We start from the raw sequence: 27,000 nt of genomic DNA on the forward strand, positions 1-27,000 counted from the left end.
TAGCCGCTGCATGCTGGGTTTTCCATCGGGCACAAAACACGGCACAGCTGTCAGATAACCGACCGGTAGTGTTCATTTGTAAGGCCGCAGAAAACATAAATATATATGATGACACAACATTCAACACTGAGTTTTTTGTGGTACAGTTTTATTAGGATCTAAGTTTTAGAGCAGTTTCCGATAAAACTACTGCACATTGACTGTTCTAGAAAAATAATATTATAGATGTACAAAAAGTACAGAGATCCACGATAAGATAATCGATAATAAAAACATTTTAAATATTTAATATATATAATTTTAACACGTCCGCGACTTCCGCAGCATATTTTTAAAGTTCTTTTTTACATAAAAGATTCAAGTGAGTACAGTACGCAGTGAAAATACTTACTAGATTCCCTCCCAGGAGAAGAAAAAAATATAACATCCTAACGTAGAATAGGTACAAAGTATGAAGTTGTTAAAAAAAATATATATACGACGGACCCCCGCTGGCGCGGGGAGCGCTTAACACTAACACTGGTATAACAATTATGTCCGTAATCATAAAAGATAAAACTATCACTGCCGATTCCGCGACTCATTCGCCACACTTTTGCAATATGTCAAATAATGAGAGCCGCATAAATAATTGAGACCCTCGATGAAATACTATGACGGTCCAGGTGTACGTACGCCCGATGGAGTCATCGAGCTGTATAGCCCTCTTAAACTTTGCATAATTTTTTTGAGGATTTCTCGAGCGTGAGCATTTTTTTTCAGCCGTCTCTCACGTGACTCTTGAGAGCCAGACTCTTGGCGCCGTTCTTTCTAATTTGGGTCGAAGTGATTCGTAGACATAAGACAACCGGCGGAGAAACGATTTATTAAGACGCAATCCGAGAGAGTCGATGTGATCGGCGGGCGAACTGCAATATTTTTTTTTTACTTCAGAACAGATCGGCGTCATATCGCTTCAATTGAACATTCAGAACGCATATAAGGGCACGTTACAATATTTCATATACATACATACATAACAGTCGTGAAATCGGACGCGCTGCCGAGGACGCTCCATGGATAAACTATCAACGAACCCTGGGGAGCGGCCACGGGGTGGCGCTGTAAACGCTAAAGTGATATTTACACGGTCGGAGGAGGCGAGGGCGTTCACCGCTGGGAGCCCTCAGCCAGGAGCTTGGCGGCGAAAACAGGGATAGTGAGCTTGGTGGGGAGGGAGTCGTTGTGCACTTCGAGGGAGTTGGCCGCGTAGTGCAGGACGAGGGCCTTCAGCGAGCGGTAGATGTTGTACGGTTCGGCGAACCCGTACCCACGCTCAGTCTTGTAGATGATGCAGTGGTAAACATTATCGTTGCACGCCACCGAGAGGGCAAACTGACCGGTGCTGTTGGGGCGCACCAGGAAGGTGCCGGAGGCGTGACCCGCCAACAGGTATTCGGCTTGTGAGCGCGTGCACTCCGTGCGCCACGTCTCCTCATTGCGGTGCAGTAGCAGCTCTTCTTCTCTCTCTCCCCCGTCTCCAAACAATTTGCAGATCTCTGTCTCGCTCACCCCCCGCCGCTTCAGCCATCTGTAACAATTATGATGCGATGTTAGCACTGGATACCTTTGTGTGCATTGGCAATATTTCTGGCTTGATACAATCGAACGGGTTGGCAAATTCAAAACGAAGATACAGTACTTTCTCAGTAATCTGTCGCTCGATTATCCGACAACTAATATAATCCGCTGTTATTTTTACTAGTTAAAACACAAAATCAAGCTCTTTAATTCGCCTATATTTGTATATGTAAAATTCAATAGTCCGCCGCGTGCCTATATCAGCTGTCCGTTGTCGTATTTGTAGCTGAGGCATGGAACAACCTACCGAGACGAACAATAATTTAATCGTGAAAAACGCTGTGGCCCTCCATGAATCAAGATGATGAAAACTGGGAACCGGAAGACTTATGGGGCGTTTTACGTGGGCAAAGTTGCGCGAAGCGGCACGCGCAACTCAAACGTATAACAGTGTGTGAAAATGTTCGTAAACAGTCGTATTTTGGTTGTACGTTTATACGTTTGAGTTGTGTGTGCCGCTCAACGCTTTGCGCGACTTCGCCCACGTAAGACGAGCCGTTAGTTCCATTAGAAGAATTGATTTAGAGGACAACTGAAAACTCAGAGCTAACGCGAAATGTTTTAGAAGAATGGATAGCGGAAAGTTCTGAGGAATACGCGTATGCACCACTTCCAACTGAAGACGAGCTCATAAATATGTCAAGAGGCTTGGATTCTGAGAATGAAGACAATAATTGTCAACCGACCGCAGTTCATACAGTCAAATCAGAAGATGCACTAGCCGGGACTGACGCGTTACTATTAAATGGGCAGAAGAAAATAATGCAATCGTCAACACATTCATCATGTTGCATAAATTATGAGATGACACAATCTTCCAACAATATTCAGAAAATAACAAACACTGAATAACTGGTTGTTTTAAGTGATTTACTGTTTAATATGTATGTAGAAACTTAGTTTATAATTATTAATATTATGTAAAATTTAATACATAATAATTGATTTTGATCATAAAAAAAACCGTAAGTTGCTAGTACAAATTTCTCAATAAAAACTATTTTTACCTGTCTTAATTTTTACAATGTTTTGTATTTATGCACTATAATCCGCCGTTTTCACTAATTGGACACTTCGCACCGTAAGTGTAAAACCAAGGCAAGTGCAAAAGACATATTTTGGATATATTAGTGTTTGAAGTCTTCGCTTTGTTAGGAGAAATAGTTTTTAAAAAAAAACATAATATTTAATTTATATCTACATTAAATTGCATGTTTCATGCTTTCGGTTACTTCACTTTTACATGATCAAGTTTAAGACTTTTGTAGTTGTTTTGCATTCAATCTCGAAATTGAAAAATTTGCAGATGCCTTGGTTTTACACTCATGATGCGACTTGTCTGGTTTTGGGGTGGCAGATTACTGAGAGAGTACTGTACCTATTATATTACTCGGCAGGGAGATCACTTTCTGTATGTTCTATTCTATTTTGAAAGCACGTATTCCTGCCACATTAGAAGTTATAAATAAGTTCCTCTGCGTGTATTAAGAGTATTTTTGTCAATTTTAATAATAAATTTAACACAAATGTAAAATATTATCTGAATTAAATGACTAATTTTATTAATTAAATATATATTTATAACACCCACGATGGCCGCGCGGCTTAAGCATCGGCCTATAACGTTGTGGGTTCCAGGTTCGAATCCTGGGTTTGGCAAGTACACATATTGTTTTCCAATTTGTGCATGATTCAGAGTATGGACCTAATAGGTTGAGCAAGTGGCTGACATCCATTTCTCGTAAAAACAAAATCTGTCCATACAAACTTCCAATCTGTGGAGGCCCCATATGATCTCATTAGGTTCGGACATGGTCACAAAAAAAAAAATTGTTATTTTGTGATCACATGTGTAAATAATAATATGGCAGTTTGAATTTTCTCAGTTTTAATGAATAGTTAAAGATAAAGGATAAGATGAAAATTCCAATTTTCTTCTTTTTTATTAAACTGACTCAACAGTATGTACTGTGTACTCACAAAGTGGTTTCTTAACATATTTTTGTTTATGTGGATGTTGGCCACATCGCATGCATGAATTAAATTATGAAAAAAATTGGGAATATTTCGACGAAATGTCATATAGTCAGGGGAAACCGACAGAACACGCCGATTTCGTTACTCCAACCCTGTTCAAAGCGATAGTATGGCATGATAAAGATTCAAATAACATATTGAAGGTGTGTCTCAGATCACCGTTTCGTTAAAATGGGCAATTTCTTAATTTTCCATTGTCAAACTTATTCATACCACGGATTGAAAGAGTACAAAAATCTTTGTGTCATTTAATATGAATAACAAAGGGTAATTTCATCCGTAGCAAAGTCAATACAGGTAAACATTGGAATGCTCACAATTTATGACGGTCCCGGCTCTTGAAGAGGGAGACGATCTCGGGCTTGAGGGAGGTCATCTGTCGCTCGATGGCGAGATTGTGGGCGAGCTGCTCCTGCAGGGTGTGGTGCAGGCGAGTGCGGGAATCGCAGAGGGCTGCAAGGCGCACCTTCAGTAAGCTGCAGTTGTCGTGCAGCAGCTCCTTCTCGTGGGGCTGGCACGCCTTGGCCAGCTCCGACTGCAGGCGGATTTGGTTCTCGAAGATCTTGACTGCCAGCAGGAAGGCCTCGAGCGCCTGCGTTTTGCTCTTCACCTCCAGCTCAGTGCGCTCGTACGTCTTAGAGTAGTCGGCGAACATCACCGTCTTCTGCGTAAAGTCCTTTTGGATGTCGACGAACTTGGCGGCCAAGGTCTCCAGGTCCTCAGTTCCGGCCAGCTCCTCCTCCCGAGTGGTAGAGAGGGGGTAGAGAAGCTTCACGTCCAGACTATTGTTGCAGTGCGCCAGTGACACCTCGCGGTAATACTCCACAAGCTCCACCACGGAGCCGAAGTCGTAGGGCTCGCAGAATCCATACTTGCCGTCCAAATTGCATATCTTGATGAGCTTGTTGGTGCCACCCTTCCGTACGGTGAGCGTATAGCCCGACCCCTTGTTGGATGCGTTGCGTACCAGAAACGTGCCATCGCACGTGTCCTGCAGCTTGTCGTTCACCTCATCTCTGAAACATGTCTTTCCATTAAACTTCAAGTCGAATACTGCAGGACTATTAGTGACGAGCGTATCTGTTTTTATTTCATTTATTTTCTATATCATGGATACATGAAACAAGGTGCAATCGTTAAACCCTGTTTTATTTCATCCGCGATATTGAAAACGTGTTTTGAATGTGAATAAATTTGCAATATCAATAATCACGATATTTATTATCGGTAATCTTTGATGTTAAAATGAATATTAGATAATGGCACCAGCTCCGTGATCGGAACGGATTTCACATCATCAATTGATATTTATTAACTGTCTCGGTCTAGACCAGGGTTGGCGAACTTTTTTACGTGTGCGTGCCAAAATTTCCCCACTATTATTTTTCAACTGTCTGATGTGCTGTGCAGTTTTTCATGGGGAAAAAGAAGTATTTATCTCAGTCCGCCAACTTTGAAAATCTCTGCTGCTTGATTCTAATATTTTTTGTATTTTTTATTTCCACTAGCCATGTTAAATAGGATTAAATTAAATAAAATGCATGCACTCGTCTTCACTGACACTTGCAATGGTGAACATCAGTTGGATCTAATAATTATCGGAAGCAATAACAAACATAACCTCCAATTACAACAATATATAAGTATTATATAATCCGGAAAAAACATGCATAAAAAAATTAGATTTGTAATTCTTTCACGTGGCAGCTTAATTATCATAGTCATTGTCATAGGCTCGCCAACCTGGTCCAGACAGATAGTTAAATTGTTATTTGATTTGTATCATCAAAAAATATAGGAATCGATCTAATAATTATCAGATGGTTTCACCTCTGAGCAAAGTAAACTAACTATGGAAAAACGCATGTAGAGGACCGACCGTATTTTAAATACTACAATGGAATATAGAAAATATCTGTTGTCAATATTTACCTAGTTATGTCACCCCAGTACCATTCCGCATTTTCCAAACTTTCATCTATTCCTCTAGAAGTGTTAGAAGTATGACCTTGCTCGATCATTCTCCTTTCCATGAATGATTTATATTCTAGCAAAATACTGAAAACAGAAAAGTATAAGTCAATGAGTGACAGTCGGTGACAAATTTATACCATAGATAATCGATATTAAATTTTATATAAAAAAAAATAATATTCAGTTATAAACAGGGATGATAAGAAAAGCTATGTAAATGAGTAATAAAGATAATATATTGTAATTTGTCATAAATTATAGTATTGTACCCGATAAACAGGATAAACTCTGAAATATGTAGAAATTACAATTTATCATCAGAATAAATGGCGGCAATTTATTCTCCAAAAACTTTGACATCCAATCAAATAATGCAATAAAAATTTACAAGAAAGCAACCCATCCACGAATGATGTAAATTAAGCTGACCCATTGCAAACTTAATTATGGTAAGAAAGTTTAGGAAAACGTATTAATATCAATAATTCAAATAGGCAATGTTTCAATATTAATCTTAAAATTTTATACAATTTTATAATAAATATTATAAAACAAAATACATTATGATGTTCGAAGAGAAGGAGAGAGCAATAATGTCAGAGGTCTATCACATAAAGATAAAAATGCATTTTTAATGAAACAATTAATTACTTATAAAAAAAAATTAACAACCAAATCTGTCTAATTGATATTTTTTTTGATCAGATTGCTGTTGACACTACAGAGGGTTGCCAACTCAGGAATTTTCAGAGATTTTTCCCAAGGGGTGGGGGGGACGGTAGACGTTTGAAGTCCTGGATATATTATGATATTAATAATCTCTTGTCAACAAAAACAATTTTACAATGTTTTATTTCATAGGCAGTCATAACTTGGTTAAAGAGAAAAACCCATAGTGGTATAGACCATGGTTTCTTAACCGGTGGTCCGCGAAGATTTTTGGGTGGGCCGAAAAAAATTTCTGCAGTTCAAAAATAGTTAGTATCCATTTTTAAAAGCATATATTTAATTTCAATTTCGATAAACAATCGAATTTTATGTTGTATTCTATGAATTTTTAAATTATATTTTTTGTTACTGTCTGTTTTAATATAGGATATCAGCATACCTACTGTGTTGCAAAATTAATTGTTTTGAATAAAAAATCAATTTAATTATTTATTATTTTATTCCAATGTTGATGGTCGGCAAATCGTTTATCTCTGACGCCATAGGTTCGAATCCCGTGTCTGGCAAAAATCTCAGGACGTTTTTTTTTCAATGTGATGTAGAATAGGGACCAAATGGATTGGAAGAATTGATAACAACTATTCTCCGTAAAAAGTAAGTTAATAGTTTCCATTATAATGGCAGGTAAGAAAAAAATTATTGAAAAGCGGAGAATTTAACGAATACAAGCGCACCAATGACCACATTTAGTACATCAACTTCAAAAGTAAATATGCGATTGTAAATTCTACATTCCGTAAATGAGGTCTCATTTTCAAATGATACTTTATAATTATTTTATGAAAAAATATTGATATTTCTGTGTTTTTATTATTTGAACGAGGGCAAGTCAAGCTTAAACATTCAAATCATATGGTTACAATAAAAATAATAACACTTTATACACCATGTTCATGTACTATAATGTTGGGAATAGAAATGCTTATATCTTCTCATACAAAGTAGTTAAATGTTTTAATACCATTTTTCGTAGATTTTTTCTGCAGTCTTGTTATTATACAACATAACCTAAAAATTAGTCGCTGCCTATTACAGTGTACTTTGTTTTTTCTCTATTTTGTTCATGTATTATTGAAGATAATAATGAGTCGCGGAAGGCAAATTGTTGAATTAGTGAGGCAAGAAAAAGAATAACGTGATGCAGATAAGATTATAATACATATTTTGTGATTATTGCTATAATGATGATTATTTTGTCCACAATATAATCCAGTTACTATTGAGTACTTACTAAAACATGGAATTTGAGTTATTGATAAACTCGGACAGCAGTAAGTTTAATTTCCACTTCCACCAACAGTCGAAAAAGTAATGTACTTTAGTGACCGGTGTCAGGGACAGAACTTGAATATGTATGCTATTCATGGCTGCCATAAGCTTAGTTGCTGTCCAAAAATTTCCGTGACCGTTGACCGTGTCATGGTGCCATGGAATGTGATTCTATGTTTACAGCAATAGAATTGGAAAAGCAACATGGCCTGAAGACTGGAGAATCATGTAAAGACAATTCACGATATTCGCTCCGGCGATATCATAAATTGGGAAAAAATCTTCAACGAGACGATGGTGGTGAAAAAAAAGATGAATTCAGGATTAGTGTGCTGGTTGCATTTTGATAAATCCAAGCCTCATGAAATTTAAAACTCATTTCTGGTGTAAAATTTAAAGAGGCAGATTCATAATGACACTACAGTGTTGAACCATTATTGAATCCTTTATATGAGGAAACAAAACGAATTATAATATATTTGGAGAAATATATTGATTTAATGTCATATTTTAAAACAAATCCACCAGCAATACATACAAGATTATGAAACGTTTTATAAAAATCTACCATATCGATGGTGCAGATCACAAACCTTCTAGGTCAAATTTTATGATTTTGACTTTATGGTATCAAAAAATCAACAAAAATTTAACGGATCTGTTGAACTTTACCTCCTATGTCAAAGAGAAATATAGCCCAGTTTATTGATCTTTTAATTAAAACTCCTATGCCATATTCATCGTATTATGCTGCAAATAAATCAGTTTTAACCTGCCCCCGTAAAATCTTATTTTTTGACTAAGAAGGTTTGTGATCTGCACCATCGATATAGCATAAATGCAGCTGATGATGATAATGAGGGCTGAGCTAATGCGCTTGCCCTCACTTTTTTAGTTTACTTAATAAAAATATTAGTTAATAAGCAATGTTTGTGTAACAACTATAATAGATATCTAATACTAAATACAAGAACAAAATTTAACGTAAAAATTAGGCAGGTCATTTTTTGCATTAAATAAAATAAAATATCCACAATATTTTTTCATTGAATTGAAAATTATTTAATTATTACCAATTAGCCAAAACACCATTTTCCAAATTTCTTTTAAACAATAATAAATATAGTCTTGATTTATGTTAATCGAGTAAAGTTTAAATTTCATTTTTCCAACAATGACCAAATCAGAGTTACCTAGTTGTAGTACTTAGATATCGAAATGAAAATTATCGATGATTGCTGAAAATTTAAGCAACTTGCATCATGGGAATTTCCAAGGTCTTATAACCATTGGGAATAATGTAATGTATAAACATAATCATATGTATGTGTTGAGACAATTAAAACGTACTAGAAATCAAGGTAAAGATAATAAAGTAATACATACCTTAATAATACACATCTCCATCACTTATAGCTAAACAGCGATTGATCAAAAATCCATTATCTATAATAGAAGAATAACATCAATTAGAATATGTTCATATTATGGAAGTACTCAAATAACTATAGGATAGGAGAGTTATTATATTATTATTATATCAGTTAAACATTTTTTTGTAGTTGACAAGTGGATACAATAATATTAACACCTGGTAAGTAAGACCTACTTGTTTCAGCTGTCATTTAAAAAAATCATGCCTTTGATGTACACTTATGTTTTAAGCAAAAACTAGAGACTTTCGAATATTCTAAATTAAATCGGTGTGCTGTACATACGTGCAGATTTCTGATTAAAAAATAAATGTAACATATTTTGGCAAACATCGACAAATATAATGAGTTTTATACATGGTAAATTTCGTAGGCCATTATGCCGAATGGAGAATAGCAAAGATTGTATCTAGCTAAATACTTGTTTGATGATATGTTACTTACTGAAAAGAGCATTTTTCGATGTCTCGTCGAACAATACATGGGCAGATAAAATAATTCTGACCTACTAAAAGCGCAGCCTAAACACCTCACGGCGATCCTTATGTCAGTCACAGTTACTACTTCCTAGAGCGGCCATCGCAATTCGACTATTCGAGTGTTGGAATGTTCGCTTTGGGTTTCATTTTCATAGTGAATATGGATACACCCTAAAAACCCTATTTACAGAGAAACTTTTAACTAAGTAATCAGACATAGGTATATCATTATAATTGATGCATAATGTTATGTCCGTATTATTTTGTAATTGAATTAATATGTTAATAAATTGAATTGTCAAACAATAAACGGGAAGAAATTGTTGTTAAAGAGGTTTTTTAATACAAAAATAATAAAATAAATAATTCAATATTAATTATATTATGAGTTATTTTGAAATTGTATTCTTTATAAACAATACTCTTCTTTTCAACTCCAAGTTCTTGCAAATGAATATCATTTAATATTCATTATTTCATCTCAAATTGCTTTTTATAATGATAAAGATTCATTCCACGTGCTCTGTAAATTGAGTAATAGCAACACAATTCAAATTGTAATGCCGGCGCTCCATTGGCACGCAAGTCAGACGACAGTCTTCGGACTTTTTTTTCGCGTGGAGAACCCCAGATCAGCGGACTTTTTAAAATCCGCAGACCAGGCTCGTTAGATTTCAAATGCCAGCGCTCCATTGGTGAGCCAAAAGTCCGAGGACAATAAATCGTCCGATTTGTCTGCTACTAATCAACGAAAGAATAAAAAAAGTCGGCCTGTCAAAAGTCAAAAGTTGCGATTATCGTAATGTCTTCCGATAATCCTATAATTTTGTGTTATTTATATCTAGACTTGCATAAAATCATATAGCAGTGAAAACAACACAAGTTTTACGTTTCATTTTATGAATTTCATAAATACAAATTTTAAAAAAATTGGTAAATCTCTCATTTTATAATGTGTAAACAATGACATTAATATGGACGAATCATATGGAAAAGAAAATGACACTTTATTGTCGGGTCTGCTGAATGGCATAATCTGTTCTAACGCCATTACAATAAAGGTGACATTGCTATAAATTCCTGATTCTTTTTGTTGGGTCTGCCGAATGGTTCGATTCGAACGGGTTCACTCAAATGAACATTGACATTAGAAACACTGCTCTAACGCCATTACAATAAAGGTCATATTGCTATAAAATCCCGATGCGTGATATCGCATAATGGAAATTGTGTGACGTCTACCTATACATGCGAATGCGCGATTTTACTTGCTAGCTACTGTATTGAATGCGTCGTCCATTAATAATATCATTGTGTGTAAATTAACAAATTAATCAATGAAAATGTTTAAAACAATTAGGTACAGATTTTTTTCGGTCCGAATGATTGCGTAAATTTCAAATCAAATTTGCATAATGATCTTCGTCCGTCGTTCACTATGCAAATTCGTTTTGACATTACGCGATCATTCGGACCGAAAAAATCTGTAATCTGTATTAATTGTTTTAAACATTTTCATTGATTAATTAGTTAATTTACACATTAGAGAATGAGAAATTTACCAATTATTTTTATTTATGAAATTCATAAAATAAAATGTAAAACTTGTGTTGTTTTCACCGCTATATTATACCTAAAGTCAACTGAACTCATACCGTGAAAATGTCTAAAATATTAATATGAACATCTTACGATATGTAAATGCCGAAGAATGCTGTGTTTATCATTTCGATTTTTCTTAATCCTAAAAATATTATTAGGTTGGTATGTTCATCGGTAACCCAATACCTACTATCACTCCCCTCCATTTTGATATGTGTGGATTTTTCTCAACTGTCACTTTTATTTTTAGTTTTCTTTTTTTATCGTCTGTATTTGGGATGAAGGTGGATAATTGACACACTGGAATGGTTTCGGAAACGACGAGGTTTATTTGGTGTTAATATATACTATATGGTTACATTTTTTATCATTTAATTCTACGGAGCGCAAAATGTACGCGTTCGCGATTTTGCTGCTTGTCGCGATCTCAGCGCCAAAAAAAAAACCGTTGGACTCGCGAGCTGTGCACAATGCGACGTTGCCATACGTGTTTTTTTTTTGGACAATGTTGCCGGTCAGATATTATTTATTAGTGGTATTATACATTATTTAATTATTTTCGCAATCAGCCGTTATTATTTGTTGGCTTTGATACCGATTCGGGCGTCTCCAGGTACATAAAGACACACCCAAATGGGGACCATACGGGGGCGTCACACTACCTATGTCGAAAAATGACAGATACGAGATATCCAAATGAATATTATTTTTAGGTTAGGTTCTGTCTGGAAAGTCATCTGTTTGACAGACCATCAGAAGTGATTTGACGACTTGACGTTTCAGATCAAACGATTTCTGACGATCGGAGAATGGTCAGATGCTTGAGGAAACAGGGAATCAAACATCACATCTGTTTTTGGTTTACTTACTACGCATGCACGATGCGTCAATTTTGAGCTGTCAAAGTATTGGAAACGTTTAATTATTGAATGCATCTAATGGCGAGCCAAAAGTCCGAGGACAAAAAGTCTTCAGATTTTTCTACGTTCTGCTACGATGAACGAATTTGACTCTATGCATAGATAATAATATTATACGAATCTATGGAAAATTGTCTATGCGACGTAGAACCAGGGTCATAGACTAATATACTTGACCAGGGTGAAGTGGGAAGTATTCTGAACTGAAAAAATCTGGTTCTGCTCGGGGATCTGGAAGATTCCGATGAGATGACCTGATATTGTGGTTAACGAGTGTAATTTTATTTGAGGTGTTCATAATAATTGCGCATTCAAGCTTGTTTGTAGAAATATTGTTAAAATGGCCGATACGGAGAAAATGAGTGGCACAGAGAAGGCAGAGGGCAACGAGATTGCTTCAGTCAACGAAAATGTAGCTGAGGGGGAAATTGATGTCAGTATAAAGTTTTTCAGCTAAAAAATATTTTTTGATTCCATCCAATACATGTCATACGTTATTTGCACTATTATATGGCTTAATTTAGTGTTCTGATTACTACTTATAATTTGATGTATAACATTATCTGTGTAAAGGATTTTACATACAATTTATTTATTTGCACTGCATATCATTTTTTTTAAATTTATTATTAGCCACATCACGCCTGTTGACAATTAAATTTCTAGACTAGTTTTTCGTGTAAAGTAAACTCATTAGGAGCAATGGATACATCTGAAATAGATTAAGTACTTTCAAGGTTTCAAACCTGCTATGTGTATAATATTTATCTGAACACCTACATAATAATAATATTATACTATTATGATTATACAATATTTTGATACCTACAAAATATTGAGATGGTATTCTTATTGATTTTAAAATAATTGCAATTTATCAGTAATGAGTCGGATTATTTGTGCTAAGTATATTTACACTAGAGTTTGTGCAATCTTAATTGGGTTTCTAAGATACCTTAGTTCCTTAGGACTTAGTGTGAAAAATTTTCATTTCTGATAAATTGAGAAATATCAGTATTTTGTAACCTAACCTATAAGTAAAACAGTTAATAGGTGCATTCACTTGCATTATAAAAATGTGAGTGGAGTTAGACCGTGACTCTAATCTCACTTCTATAATAAAAATGTATCATTCCTTTCATTGCAGATAAATGCTCAAATAGATGCCGAGCGAGCTAAAATGCAACCATCAAAGTTGGAATCCTTCTTTGCTATTTCAAAATCGTTAATAATCCGAGCCCTGGTCGTCTATTTCATAACTTCATTCTTCCGAAGACCTGCGGCACCACCGCCTGTCACTGACGTTGGCAGCGGAGGGGTTCCTCGCCTCGGCCCCGCATTTAACATGTTTACCAACGGCACCGTTTATGATATGCACTGTTACATATCGGAAGCCGAACACTTTACAGATTTCAGCAATGACGACACCCTCATTTGGACTAAAAGAAACCTCGTCTATGGAGATTGGTACTCCGGTGAAAATAATGACGGTTCTTATCGTTTTAATACTAAAATAAAAGCTCCAGAGAGCTTGAAGAACAACGGCTCGATATATTTGCATGTGTACGTGACTAGGAGCGGAAAGTCACCGGATCCGGCCAGCGGCCAGGGTATCTATGCCGGACCATACTGTAGCTACTCCAGAAAAATGCTCAATAAATTTAAAAAGCTGAAATACTTAAAAACCCACAATTTATTAACCGGAGAGACAGAAAAGACCGCTGAGGAAATACTGAAGGCCGAGACCATGAAAGAGGAGATTATCTCACACTGGCATCCTAATCTCACCATCAACGTGGTCACCGATCAAACCAATTGGGAGAAGGGAAGTGTCCCTCCGCCTCTGGATGAGTTCATTTACTTTTTGCCGGACGGAAAGCAGTACAAGCCTCCGGTATTTTTTAACGATTACTGGAACATGCTGAGAGATTACACTCCGATCAATGAAACCGTCGACGAGCTGGAACTGCAGCTGTCGATTGAGCCTCTGAGTTTGTTCAAGTGGCAGTTGTACACCGCTCAGTCCATGAGAAATAAATTAGGCATGTTTGCCAACATGGGGTCGGACGAGCCGGACGAGGAGCAGGACACGGTCAAAGAGCTACTCCTGGACACGTCCCCTTACCTACTGGGGCTCACCGTCGGCGTTTCTCTTCTGCATTCGGTCTTCGAGTTTCTGTCCTTCAAAAACGATATACAGTTTTGGAATAATAGAAAGTCACTCGAAGGATTATCTGTACGATCCGTTTTCTTCAACGTCTTCCAGTCGATTATTGTCCTCCTGTACGTGCTTGACAATGAAGCCAACACCATGGTCCGGATATCGTGCTTCATCGGATTAGTCATCGAGATCTGGAAAATTAACAAAGCTGTCGATCTAAAAATCGTTCGGGAGAATCCTATGTTGGGATTCATTCCGAGGATAACTTACGCCGACAAAGGGTCGTATGCTGATTCCGGAACTCGCCAGTTCGACATAATGGCCTTCAAATATCTGTCGTGGGCGTGTTTCCCGCTACTAATTGCTTATGGAATATATTCTCTCCTTTACAATGAACACAAAGGATGGTACTCATTCGTGCTCAACATGCTCTACGGGTACTTATTGACTTTCGGATTCATCATGATGACACCTCAGCTCTTCATAAATTACAAATTGAAATCTGTAGCACACTTACCGTGGCGTATGATGTCATATAAGTTCTTGAACACTTTCATTGATGATATATTCGCATTTGTCATTAAAATGCCCACCATGTATAGGCTGGGATGCTTCCGAGATGGTGAGAAATATTTTTTTTATTACCTATTGATTAAATTATATTCCAATATATAAATTAAATGATTGCACCAATGACATTAATATGGACGAATCATCTGGAAAAGAAAATGACACTCACTTTATTGTCGGGTCTGCCGAATGGCATCATCTGTTCTAACGCGATTACAATAAAAGTGATATTGCTATAAATTCCTGATGCTTTTTGTTGGGTCTGCCGAATGGTTCGGTTCGAACGGGTTCGCTCAAATGAACATTGACATTAGAAACACTGCTCTAACGCCATTACAATAAAGGTCATATTGCTATAAATTCCCGATGCGTGATATCGCATAATGGAAATTGCGTGACGTCTATCTATACATGCGAATTTACTTGCTAGCTGCTGTATTGAGTGCGTCGTTCATTAATAATGTCATTGGATTGCACAAACATAATAGACAACTACAGCAAGTTTCTTTAGTAGTACATAACATAATTCGTATGGTTATGAACACTGTTTTATTAAACACTTTAAAAAGGGTTTTCTAGTAGATATAAGTATATTGCCTGGCGCGCCTGGCCGAAAGCAGCACCAGGCAAACGAAAATCGCAATGACTTTAGTCAGCTGACGCGCGGATGACCTGCGCGTATAGGCTGACTAAAGTCAGTTGCCGCGTAAGAAGGGTTAAAGGCATTCCAAAATATCGGGGCCCCTTGGTACCTTGGCCGCTTAGTCCGCTTACCGCTTGACCCGCCCCTGCCAACAGCTCTATTCACGCTTACCGCGACTGTTCCAAAACATGGTTGTATTCGCAATAAGTGATATCTCTATTCAGCCCATGTTCGAATCGTAGAAGTGTCTCGTGGATAATTTTCATCGCGATATCTGTATTCTGGCCGTATCGACCGTGGAAAATTTGACATTTCGTCGTTGAAACTAGAAAAATGGGTAACTCCGTTTTAATCGAAAATTGACTTTGAATGCCATCTATTGGCTGTTGTTAATATCTACCCATCTTGTAAAATGATATGATTCCAAAAAAAATGTAACATTGTTTAATCATGGATGGTTTAACTCCATAACCATATTATATTTGTATACGAAACCATAATGTTTTTTGCATCCTGTAAAGTAACATTTTTGGAGTTACACAATTTTCTAGTTTCAACGACAATTTGTTTGAATAATTGATCGCAGTAATTTCATCCTACGGCAGATACTCTGAATAGAGTAGCTGCAGGTGCAAATCCAGCCCTGAATATTATAAATATTATCACTTCAGTTTTTATTATCAGTATTGTCAGCATAACATATATACTTATTTATGTTATCTGCTTCAAGGAATCCAACTCACAGAAAGTTTGTATAAGTTTTATGTCAATTTGTAAACTCATTTTTGCACAAACATACTTCATGAGACTGACGGCCTTTCAAACGTACATTGATCGGTTCTCACATGTGACCCAATCGATAAATGGATGGTAATGACCTGGGATGGTAGTTGATTTGAATCCTGAACTAATATTATGTCTTGTCTTTTTGTTTATTTCAGATATTGTATTCTTCATTTTCCTCTATCAGCGTTGGATCTACAAGGTGGATGTTACACGTGTGAATGAATTCGGGTTTTCCGGAGAAATGGAAAATGAAGCAAAACAGCCTGCCATTGAAAATGTGGCATCTCAAAAAATACAAAAAAAGAATGATTAGCTTTGTAATAATTATTATTATCGCTTTAGCGATAGTGTTAGTCTCTTATTGGTAACCATTGAAGGTTCGCCAGTAGGGTTAGGCAATATGTTACATACCTCTATAAATAAATGTATATGTTCGAGTATTTATATTTATGATATATTGTTTATTTCCTTTAAAGGAACGGTTTGAAATATTTTTACGTTCAAACAAAATCAGAAAACCAGTCCGATGACGAAATTGATAACCGTGCCGTAAGGTTTATTGTAATTGAACAGTCACCAATGTGATACCAGATAAGTTTTATTTATTTAATGTCAACATATTTAAGGCAAACTCTTTTCAATATTGACAACAGTATGTATTTTCATCAGTTATGAATATATAACTTGGATGAAATTTAGGCAGGTCCAGATTATGGATGTATGCATTTTAGTGATATTTTTTTTAAAAAGTTTACCAATTTGATATAGGTTTGGATTTAAATTGAATTTGGATTAAGCATTGTTTACTGTTACGTAAGCTTTATAATGTACAACGTGTAAATAATAGTTTCGGTGGGCGACACCTATCAAAAGCGGAAGGGCCAAGGGAGACAACCCAATATGATAGCAGCGTTGTAAATACTATCAGTGATATCGACCATAGATAATATACAAATTAGCCTACTTCATGCGCATTTGAAGAAATGGTATCTGCGGTGTCAGTGTAGTGCTCATTTGCATTTATGATTTCTGTCAATTCAACTCATTCCAAATTCAATTAACCACTGCCAAAATTTTTAAAATCTGAATTTACTGTAAATTATTTTCATTTATATCATTCAGTACCTCCTGTATTGTATCATTTGATGGTTATGAATTATTTATATTGCTGGTTAGGTTTTTTCCCCGATTGAAATCACAGAAAAAATATTAAAATATAATATAAACAATTTTGCCATCGCTGTCGGTGATGTAAAAATATCAAACACTGTTAATTACTTATTTTAATTCTTTCAATCGAAAATTCTCCAATGTTATAAAATTTGATAACTAACTTGTATTTATTAACCTTCTTATTTTTTACTTGTCCTTTGAATAATACGGTTCTGTGCACATTGCAGAATGGACTACAATTATTGGTATATGACATGTATATGTTTTGGCTAAAGTCATCTAAGCTTTTGTAATAATGAGTTGTTAGGATATTAAGTGGGAGTGGTTGTCATCAAAAAGATACAAACTCAACAGATCATTAAAATTACATATTTATTATCATTCCTTACAAATTAATCCCTCTGAAAACTAACCAGCCTTAGCTATAAATAAAATTGTTCCATTTTAATTTCCATGAAAATATTCTAATCATTTTTTTAAGACCTCAAATTAATCTTGAATTAGTATTCTAAGGGCCGTATGTATGAGATTTCCAAATTCTTTATAAGCTATTCAACCGATTTTCCACCATATAGCGTATAGCACTGTTTGTGACGTAAGCAATCTGACATCACACGTCATTCAAAATGGCTGCACGGCACAGCCTGTAAAGTTACGGCACAGCCTGTAAAGGCTAAACATTTATAATTTTAAATTAGTGATCGGGGAATGAAATTTTATAAGTTTGCCATCATATGACACATAATGACGCCACATTCGTGACGTCACTAAACAACGGATTACATTTGTACTCATGCATGCAAACGAGCAGTATTTAGCTTATAAAATATTTGGGAATCTCATACATACGACCCAAAGTGTTTCTAATATAGTATACTGTACAACTCCAGATTTTGTTATTTGACCACAGCATTGTCACATAATTTATTTTAGCTTAAAAATATCTGTTGTGATTAACAATATTCAATTCCATATTTTAATCTATGAAAGATCCGTAAAGCACAAGTTGTCTTAAGTTTTATGGAACGTAGTTTGAAATAGTATAGGATTTATGATATGTATATTTTTTTCCGAAATATTATTTCCAGAACAGTAGGTGTAGGTACATATGTATTTCGTTATTGTTTTTACTCAACGTTCTTGGACATACTTACGTGCTCTCATGTATGATGTTATGATTCGATTAAAAACTCATTAAATAAAATATTTTTTGTGACATATATAATTCTGTTGTGCGATTGTCATGTCACTTCAAGGATCATTATTATGACATGATCCATGTGTTTTGATTGATTTGTAATTTACTTCATGTAAATAAAATTAAAGCCATATCAGCCTGTGAATAAATATTATTTTTTCATCAGCCTGTGAATAAATATTATTTTTTCAAGAGTTTATTCGTAAATTTCACATGAAGCTTGGACCAATGTTAATATTAAAACTTATTATCTACATGCCAGTGTTTCAGCCCCCAACCCTCCCGGGTGAGGTTAAAAACAAATCGTATTTTGCATTTTAGAGTCTTCATGATATTTCATGGAACTGAATGAAAAAAATCTTTGTGATAATTTAATTATTGCAGCATATTAAACGTCTGGTGTTAAGAACACCCTACTTAGGAGATAAGAAATTAGAAGTGTGTATGTATCTATTTTGCCTTACCGATGTTGTCATATCTCCTAAAGTGTACTAATATTTCACTTGGAAGACGTATTGGTTTATAAGACTTATTCAAATTATAATTTGCAAAACATAATCATAACTGAAATTTATTAAATGCTTCGTATAATGGTGTGTTTTCAATTTGGATATAAAAAGCATCTCGCTTTGCTGTTTCCTTTTTGCGAAAAATTATGCTAGTTCCGAGCAAACTAATTATTTACTGACTGCATGGTTCTGTTCTAAAACACTGACTTGAACACACAAAAGTACAATATAAATGTCAAAGCTATTGGTCATGTAAAAATGAATGTTAGTAAATCTTGGTCATAAGAGTTTGTTAATAATTATCTAAATAAATTAAATTTTTATCCATACGGATTAAACCATGTTCTTATTGCTTCTCCAAACAACTCATTTGATGTACTCAACATTTTTTATGAAGTCTTCTAATGAATGCAATGTCTTTATATCCCCATCTGGTTTGAGAGGCCGGCCTAGGGTAAGGTGTTGCATATTTTCATCATTATTTAGTTTATAATAATTATGTAGCGGTGTCAAAAAATTTGCTTCGATTGAACCTTTTTATTACTCTCCTATCAACTGAGATTAGATACTGTGATGTGAGAATAAAACAATACTCCTTCAATTCAAACATAAAGTGTATCGTCGTTTCCGGTACAATATATCCTATGTGACGTTTTTATGCAAAATGAGTTATTTACACCATTCGATTCGGATTTTTTTTCTCCGTATGACTCAATATATCCTATGTGAGTATTATATTCTGTTTCTTAAATAAACTGAAATACAATAAATCCCATTTGCTGACACATCACAAAAGATATTTTTTCTGAGCACGATATTGGCTTTATCTATGACCACAGGGAATGGCCCGTTTGCAGTGTATGGCACATGGGAGCTAATTGTTTTCATGGTCGCTTTGTCGGCATCTATCAGTAAATCGCTTATTTTGGTGAGAGCGTTAAAGAGCGAAATTATTACAAAATTAACAAGTTTCTTCGATAAATACATCGGTTAATCATATTTTACAGGATTGCAGTATTTCAATTATTTTTAGTATTTTTGCCTTGATAATACTTTAATTCCAACGAGTTCCATTATTTCTTATTGCACGTATCACTTTTGTTATGTTTGAACACCGCTAACCATATATTTATTGGCCTTATTACAACAATACTACTTATAATTTTATTTATTTATTTCAATTTAGTACCGTTATGCTGAAGGAGACCAATAATATCTATGTACCTATCCAGATAAAGGTTTCAACAAATTTTACGCCGATATAACGCTTTATCAATATGAGCACGAAGCAGACGGAAGAGTCACAGCTAACGAATTCACTAGCTGCATTGTGGATCATTTGCAGAATTTACCACAAAATGTCAAAAAGGTAATTCTGATTTCAGATGGCTGCAATTACCAGAATATAAATCGTATTTTGGCAAGTGCTTTGAGTGATCATGCAAAGAGTGCATCGATCACAGTTGAGCAATTAATCCTTGAGAAAGGACATATTATGTTGATGGAAGCGGATAAAGCCCATTCCATATTAGAACATTATTTTCAAGCCTCCCATAATATTATACTCACCTAGTGATCAGCGGCGGCTCCTCTAATACCATCCAAGTGCTATGCACTGCCAGCATTTTTGAAGACATCACTCAACTTTTCATTGTTATTCATATGTGTATCACTCACTTCGCGAAGTAGAACATGTAGCAGTATTATGAACAATACTCCGTGCGCAAAGCGATTGCGATCCAAATGGATTTTCAGTTTGCACAGGATTACAATGAGGCCATTGTATACTTCTTAAATTGTACTCCAATGTCCTGTGGAGCGTTTTGTGTAGCATTTTCACTACATGAGTAGTAGGTCGTAGCTGAATAATAAATAAGAACGATAATATAAGAGAAACATACTTTTAATGACATATAAATACATCAGAAATAAATCTGAGTTCGAAGGAACGCTGATTTACAATATAAATATTACCCACGCAATGTTAGTTTATTTTATAATTTCACTTAAATTAATAATAATGTGAAATTTAAGAAATAAGCATACCTACTGCTTTTCGCTATTAACAAAGTGACCAAGTGTCCGTCATCCGTTTTTAGAACGGTTCATATTTGGCCGACGCGTTCATTGTTCGAGCGTAAAGCCATAAACCGTGACATTTATTTTTATTTATTGATATTAAATCATTTTAACTGTTAAAAAACTTTTTTAAGAAATAGAATAAATAAACAGAGACATATTTAATTTACCTTCTGAGAAGTTCGACGTTTCAGATACATAGTGCACGATACACTAAGATATTATTTTAGCTTATTGACACGGTAGCCTTCGGTGATTAAGGTAATCATGAAGAGACACTTTACGACGTTTACGTGGCTAGGACAAGTGTTCCTGATGCCGCCAAAGAGTGTGACACTTCATACCCTTATGGCACAGCCTCAAGGGTTCCGTTGCCATGGCCGGCCCTCCCTCACCCTGCAGCGGTGCTACAAAACCGACCTACGTGCCGCAGGTCTGACATGGCGGGAGGCGCAAGAGTTGGCGTTGGACCGAGGGAAGTGGCGCGAACTTGTGCTTGCCCTATGCTCCAATGCTGGGTATAGAAGGTAAACCATTGCGCATTACCAGAAAATGCTATTTTGAAGGCCACTGCTAGTGATATATCGCACGAATGCAAATGGCTTGTCAGAAACAACCATATATTATAGAAAATGTGCATTATGAGTCCTTACCTACAAATTTGGCATCTTTGCGTGCTGGGAAAAAAGTAGGAGACCCGGTGGTGATGGATATAAGGCGTATCCAATACTTATATATGCCATCAGGAATAATGCTATTGCTCTACATAAATCAGCTTCCTTTGACTTTATCAAAATATAAGTATCTCCAGGAGTTGAAATATATAATTGACAAAGACCATCATCCATTCTATAATGCCCTACCATATCAATAGTAGGTACATTATTCATGTTGCAAGTTATACATAATATCTGATCGGTCATCAAAACCAAGAACAATGTTTAATGTTATATTTTTTTATGCTAAAACAATATTTTATTATATTAATACTATAGACCGAAGGTACTTGATGGAATTTTAATTTTAATGGATTTAAGTTTTGCACTATTACATTTGAGTAACTCCTAAACTTACATTTGAGTAGGTACTCAAATGGAATTATAGTACAAAACTTAAATCCATTAGAATTTATATAATATATTTTATTTATTTCATAATTCAAAGTCTTTTATCAGGATGTATCAATAAGTTCCATTATAGTGCTCTAGAGCTTGACTATGTTAAGAAAATTAGTCAGTACACACGATATCCTATGCGTAGTAAACAGGACGCACAATAAATCCTATGTGCAAAATTCAAGGAAAAATAGTCGGTATTAATGAAAATTTTATTAAAAATCCACTTTTCTTTTAGAAACAAGGTGTTAAAAGTAACTCTACAATTAATAAAAACAATAATAAATAAAAACTTTTTGTCTATAATTTTTTAAACAGTTTTTCTATATTATCTCCCAATGTGCTAAAATCCACATAGGATATATTGTGCCGGAAACGACGGTTTATACGTCATATACTATGGTCTTTTTCAATGCCTAATACAACACATTATTAATTTCAGTCACTTTAGAAAGAAACTGCAAAAGGTGTGAGAATTTAAATATCCTTAATCATCATTACTCAGTTCGTCTCTCATTTCTGACTCCTTCTTCATCAGAGTCTTGTCCGCTGCTATCTACTTCAGACCCTTGCCTATCGACTTCCACTTCAGACTCCTGTCTGCCTCCTTCTGCATCTGATTCGTGTTCACTGGATGACGGTTCAAAAGTGAATAAATACGATGGACTCGGTTCATCAGCAATAGACGGTAATGAATCTTGAATGGGAAGAGGCATAGGCTGGGGTGGTAGTATGTCACCGCAGTATGGTACAATTTTAGTTGCTTTCCAAAATGTCTCAGTGTCTAATACAACATCTTCATCTTTTTCGATCAATTCCTGCGGTTGAGTCTTGACATTGTAACTTCCTTCTAGCATGCTATCTGTCTCAAATATATAAAATCCACTGCCTTTCAGTATGTTATTGCTCCATAATCCGTGATATCTGTAGTCCGGATAAATCAATTGGCCGGGCCCTTCTTTGCACCCTTTCAACCAGTTCCCCATAAATGTTGTTTTCAAACCGACAAATACATATGTGCCCAAAGCGTGTCTTTCCCCTTTATACCACCCCCCTTCATAAATGTCATTATTTGCATAATAATATGCTCCGAATCCATGTTTACGATCATTTCTCCATTCACCTTCATATTTTGATCCGTCCGGGTAGGTCATTATTCCGAAGCCATATTTTATCCCCTTCCTCCATGCGCCTTCATACCGAGCACCGTTTTTGAAAACATATAAGCCTTTACCCTGTCGCAGACCATTTAAATAATCTCCCTGATAGATGTCCATGTTGGGTAAAACTGCCTGACCTTTCCCGTGGCGCTCGCCATTAACATTTCTCGGTCCATGATATTTCTAAAAATATGAAAATCTATTATTAATCGTGTCCACTGTATTGTTTAAATATTGAATTTGGTTTATGTCAGATTTTTGTGAGAGTAAAATTAACTAAAAATATAATATTTTTATTTTCTTACTCCAATCGCATTGGTTTCTTTATCTTCATCTTCCTCAATGAGTTCTTTATTATCCATTTTGTATCAACAAATGGTAGATTAAATCAATAATTATTCAGTATTTTAACATTTGCCTTGATAAATAATACTAAGCTTGTTTTTATCATTAGTATACCGACACTCTTTTGTTTTTTTTTTTTTTACTTAGAGCGGTTTTCATGTTGTGAAAGTTTTTATCAACATTGTCTATGGCTCTATCGCTTGTATATATTTGAAAAAAAAAAAAAATATTGTAATACTGTAATGTGCGATTCCAGATCCGAGAGGTAAGGTAAGATATGTGCGCCATTTTGTATCAACAAATGGTAGATTAAATCAATAATTATTCAGTATTTTAACATTTGCCTTGATAAATAATACTAAGCTTGTTTTTATCATTAGTATACCGACACTCTTTTGTTTTTTTTTTTTTTACTTAGAGCGGTTTTCATGTTGTGAAAGTTTTTATCAACATTGTCTATGGCTCTATCGCTTGTATATATTTGAAAAAAAAAAAAAATATTGTAATACTGTAATGTGCGATTCCAGATCCGAGAGGTAAGGTAAGATATGTGCGAATCGCAATTTTTTCATAAATTGCAGAAAATAAATTCTGAAATTTAAATATGTGCCCATTCGAGATTGTTTAACTTATTATACTGTAATAAAAAAACTGAATACACCCGATCCTCTTTTTGCACGGGGGATATGTACCAAAGACTAGTGTAAAAAAAGATAAGGTACCCATACAAAAATGGTAGATAGGTTCCATTACTTAAAATGAACTCAAAATACGAAATTCTTGAACTCAAAAATAAATCGAATTTATTTTTTATACATAATAATACACAATACATTTTCCATTCAACACATTTCTTAAATATTGGAGTTATGAAAGGATGATAAAAAATGGAGCGGCATTTTGTCTAGGGACGTCACTGCTTCACACTAGTTTTGGGTCGTGGTTAGGATGTGTTGAAAACATCTCATTTGTGTGATCAATAATATGAACCATTTTTAAAATGCATAATAATAAATAATTTTGTTAAACAGCCATCTCGGATGACTATAAATTTAGAATTGGTATAATCATGATTATTGTTTTTCCAAAAAATACTGCATTTTTTGTAATACCTATTTAAAAAGTATCGATAATTATCATCCAATATCAAAGATCGATACTTTTTCTACTGATATGACAACCCTATTTGGGATGGGTTTTGAATAGGGAAAGGAGTGAAAATAAATATAAGCAAACTATGTTACCATTATTTTATTGAATGTAATTTTCCCACATGAGGATACCGTTCTTTGCAGATCATTAAGAGTAAGTGTAAAAAACATAGTTATGCTATAGCTATACAGTGGCAGATGGAGAAGACGATGGAGCGTTTTCATAATTAGGTTTATTTTTCAGTAAATACGCTGCCAAGAAATTGATCGGATCCGTGGGTCTCTCTTTGGCTAACAATGCCAATCCTTGAAGTAAAATCGGTACAACTGTTTGGTCTAAATACTGCCTTGTAGGTAGCGCAGTGACATCTATTCTTGATTTTCTCTGCTGATTTGAATCACCTTCTTTTTCCATTTCAGCAATTTTCTGAAATTAAAAATTTACAAAATATACAATGACAGAATAGATTAATAAGATAAAAATGTGAAATCCAGTCACCATAGACTGTAAGACTGAAGTAGGATTTGGTTTATGAGTTAATGACTGTCAGGACATAAAGCGGAAGAAATACAAAGCCTGCTTAATGTCCTCAAATAAATTGGTATTACTATTTATTGAGGACAATATTTTTTTTTGTGACGAACATAAATGCATATTATGAGACGTCACTTTTGATATAGTCTTAACATTATTTTTGTGTTCCCTCTATGTACTTAATACTTATTTTGAGAATGTTTTTTTAAAAATCTCAAAAAAAAAATCATTTTCGTTACCTCTGCGGCACAATTACCATTTTCTCGTTGAAAATGTATCGATCAAATCTAGTTGATACATTCATAATGAAAATACTGTTTTTACCTGTGTATTTCCTGGAATTTTGACACTGTTTTGAGAAGAATGTGATTCAGATGAACTTGACGTCAATCTTTCTGTAACCACAGATTAATTTAATGAATCCAATAGGTAAAAATATTACAGAATCTGCTTAGATAGTTCTCACTATTAAAAAATACCTTCAGATGCCATGGCCACGGCTTTTGCTATAAAAATATAATAAAATTCTAAATAATACGAACTTTAAACGTCAACAGTGTTGCCATATTTTAAAAGTGGAATTATAGTACAGAGCCTCCAAAATTATAGTATTTGGAGATAAAATATAGTACGCGTTGTCATCTGTTGAAAATGAAAATTTTCCCAATTTTTCATAGTCGGCTCGTTTTTATTAGGAAAAATATTTCTCCGCGGGCCGCAGGTTCCCAAATTTTCACGGTCGGCTTGTTTTTTTTAGGAAAAATATTTCGTCGCGGGCCGCAGGTTCCCAAATTTTCACGGTCGGCTTGTTTTTTTTTAGGAAAAATATTTCGTCGCAGGCCGCAGGTTCCCGATTTTTTGTGGTCGGCTTGTTTTTTTTGGGAAAAATATATGCGGGCCGCAGATTTCCAAATTTTCGAATTCGCAGAATTATAGTACTTTTATATAAAATTATAGTACGATTTTCAAAATTATAGTATTTTGGGCGTACTATACCTATTTTATATCGTACATAGTACGCGGACCAAAATTATAGTACAAATACTATAATTATAGTACGGTTGGCAACACTGAACGTCAATCAATCGTTTCAACGGACTGCCATTGCCATTGTTTCAAGATATTTTCCCCGATTTTAAAAAATGGATTCCTCACACTCTTATAGAGACGATCGCACCAACAATTTTATTTATTTTAAATTTAATTATTTCGATTTACCTACATATGTATTCAGTCTTATTTTTCTTTTGACGATGTCCGATCCTAATAAGATCATATTATGGACCTGCAAGGATTTGTTGATCGTCATGGCGAATGCAAGACGAATCGGAAATTGAATTCGTTTTAATTGGAATGCATATCGGTTGAAATTATAGGATTTCTTGTATTGAAAACTTCCTCACCTTTAAACATTCCTTTGATTATCGTCGCGTGAATCACATTGCCCATGAGTTTTCTCGCCACCAAACCGTCGCTATAGGATTGGTTTCCCGAATATCCATTTTTGTCGAA

General features: G+C 35.0%; 4 protein-coding genes across 4 annotated transcripts; 1 reads left to right on the plus strand and 3 right to left on the minus strand.

The window, feature by feature from the left end:
* Positions 1–346: 346 nt before the first annotated feature.
* Pi3K21B (phosphatidylinositol 3-kinase regulatory subunit alpha) lies at positions 347–9,654 on the minus strand. Its single transcript, XM_085960057.1, has 5 exons — positions 9,507–9,654; positions 9,016–9,075; positions 5,590–5,715; positions 3,975–4,673; positions 347–1,570 (listed from the first exon to the last, which is right to left on the minus strand). The coding sequence occupies exons 3-5, from the start codon at positions 5,688–5,690 to the stop codon at positions 1,150–1,152; spliced, it is 1,221 nt and encodes a 406-aa protein (XP_085816183.1). The 5' UTR covers positions 5,691–5,715; positions 9,016–9,075; positions 9,507–9,654; the 3' UTR covers positions 347–1,149.
* Positions 9,655–12,221: 2,567 nt separating this feature from the next.
* LOC147078496 (putative lipid scramblase CLPTM1) lies at positions 12,222–19,441 on the plus strand. The gene is made up of 3 exons (XM_085960067.1): positions 12,222–12,496; positions 13,211–14,846; positions 16,379–19,441. Exons 1-3 carry the CDS (start codon positions 12,404–12,406, stop codon positions 16,534–16,536), a joined length of 1,887 nt encoding a protein of 628 aa, XP_085816193.1. The 5' UTR covers positions 12,222–12,403; the 3' UTR covers positions 16,537–19,441.
* Positions 19,442–21,878: 2,437 nt separating this feature from the next.
* Positions 21,879–24,009, minus strand: LOC147078497 (uncharacterized). Its single transcript, XM_085957265.1, has one exon. It carries the CDS (start codon positions 23,572–23,574, stop codon positions 22,795–22,797), a length of 780 nt encoding a protein of 259 aa, XP_085813391.1. The 5' UTR covers positions 23,575–24,009; the 3' UTR covers positions 21,879–22,794.
* Positions 24,010–25,038: 1,029 nt separating this feature from the next.
* On the minus strand, positions 25,039–25,998 carry LOC147078498 (protein dpy-30 homolog). Its single transcript, XM_085957276.1, has 3 exons — positions 25,968–25,998; positions 25,813–25,883; positions 25,039–25,380 (listed from the first exon to the last, which is right to left on the minus strand). Exons 1-3 carry the CDS (start codon positions 25,978–25,980, stop codon positions 25,138–25,140), a joined length of 327 nt encoding a protein of 108 aa, XP_085813402.1. The 5' UTR covers positions 25,981–25,998; the 3' UTR covers positions 25,039–25,137.
* Positions 25,999–27,000: the final 1,002 nt, after the last annotated feature.

This window comes from Rhyacophila brunnea, unplaced genomic scaffold (genome assembly GCF_057557595.1).
Source record: "Rhyacophila brunnea isolate RB1 unplaced genomic scaffold, BYU_Rbru_1.0 scaffold_11, whole genome shotgun sequence".
In the NCBI taxonomy this organism is placed as follows: Eukaryota; Metazoa; Arthropoda; class Insecta; order Trichoptera; family Rhyacophilidae; genus Rhyacophila; species Rhyacophila brunnea.

Excerpts from the sequence above, each read along its gene's own strand:
- Pi3K21B (XM_085960057.1), bottom strand. The coding sequence starts at position 5,690 with ATGGAAAGGAGAATGATCGAGCAAGGTCATACTTCTAACACTTCTAGA. Across the intron at positions 4,674-5,589 it reads TACTGGGGTGACATAACTAG|AGATGAGGTGAACGACAAGC; the intron begins GTAAATATTGAC and ends GACATGTTTCAG. Across the intron at positions 1,571-3,974 it reads AGCCGGGACCGTCATAAATT|ATGGCTGAAGCGGCGGGGGG; the intron begins GTGAGCATTCCA and ends TAATTGTTACAG.
- LOC147078496 (XM_085960067.1), top strand. The coding sequence starts at position 12,404 with ATGGCCGATACGGAGAAAATGAGTGGCACAGAGAAGGCAGAGGGCAAC. Across the intron at positions 12,497-13,210 it reads TAGCTGAGGGGGAAATTGAT|ATAAATGCTCAAATAGATGC; the intron begins GTCAGTATAAAG and ends CTTTCATTGCAG. Across the intron at positions 14,847-16,378 it reads GCTGGGATGCTTCCGAGATG|ATATTGTATTCTTCATTTTC; the intron begins GTGAGAAATATT and ends TGTTTATTTCAG.
- LOC147078497 (XM_085957265.1), bottom strand. The coding sequence starts at position 23,574 with ATGGACATCTATCAGGGAGATTATTTAAATGGTCTGCGACAGGGTAAA.
- LOC147078498 (XM_085957276.1), bottom strand. Across the intron at positions 25,381-25,812 it reads AAATTCCAGGAAATACACAG|AAAATTGCTGAAATGGAAAA; the intron begins GTAAAAACAGTA and ends TTTTAATTTCAG.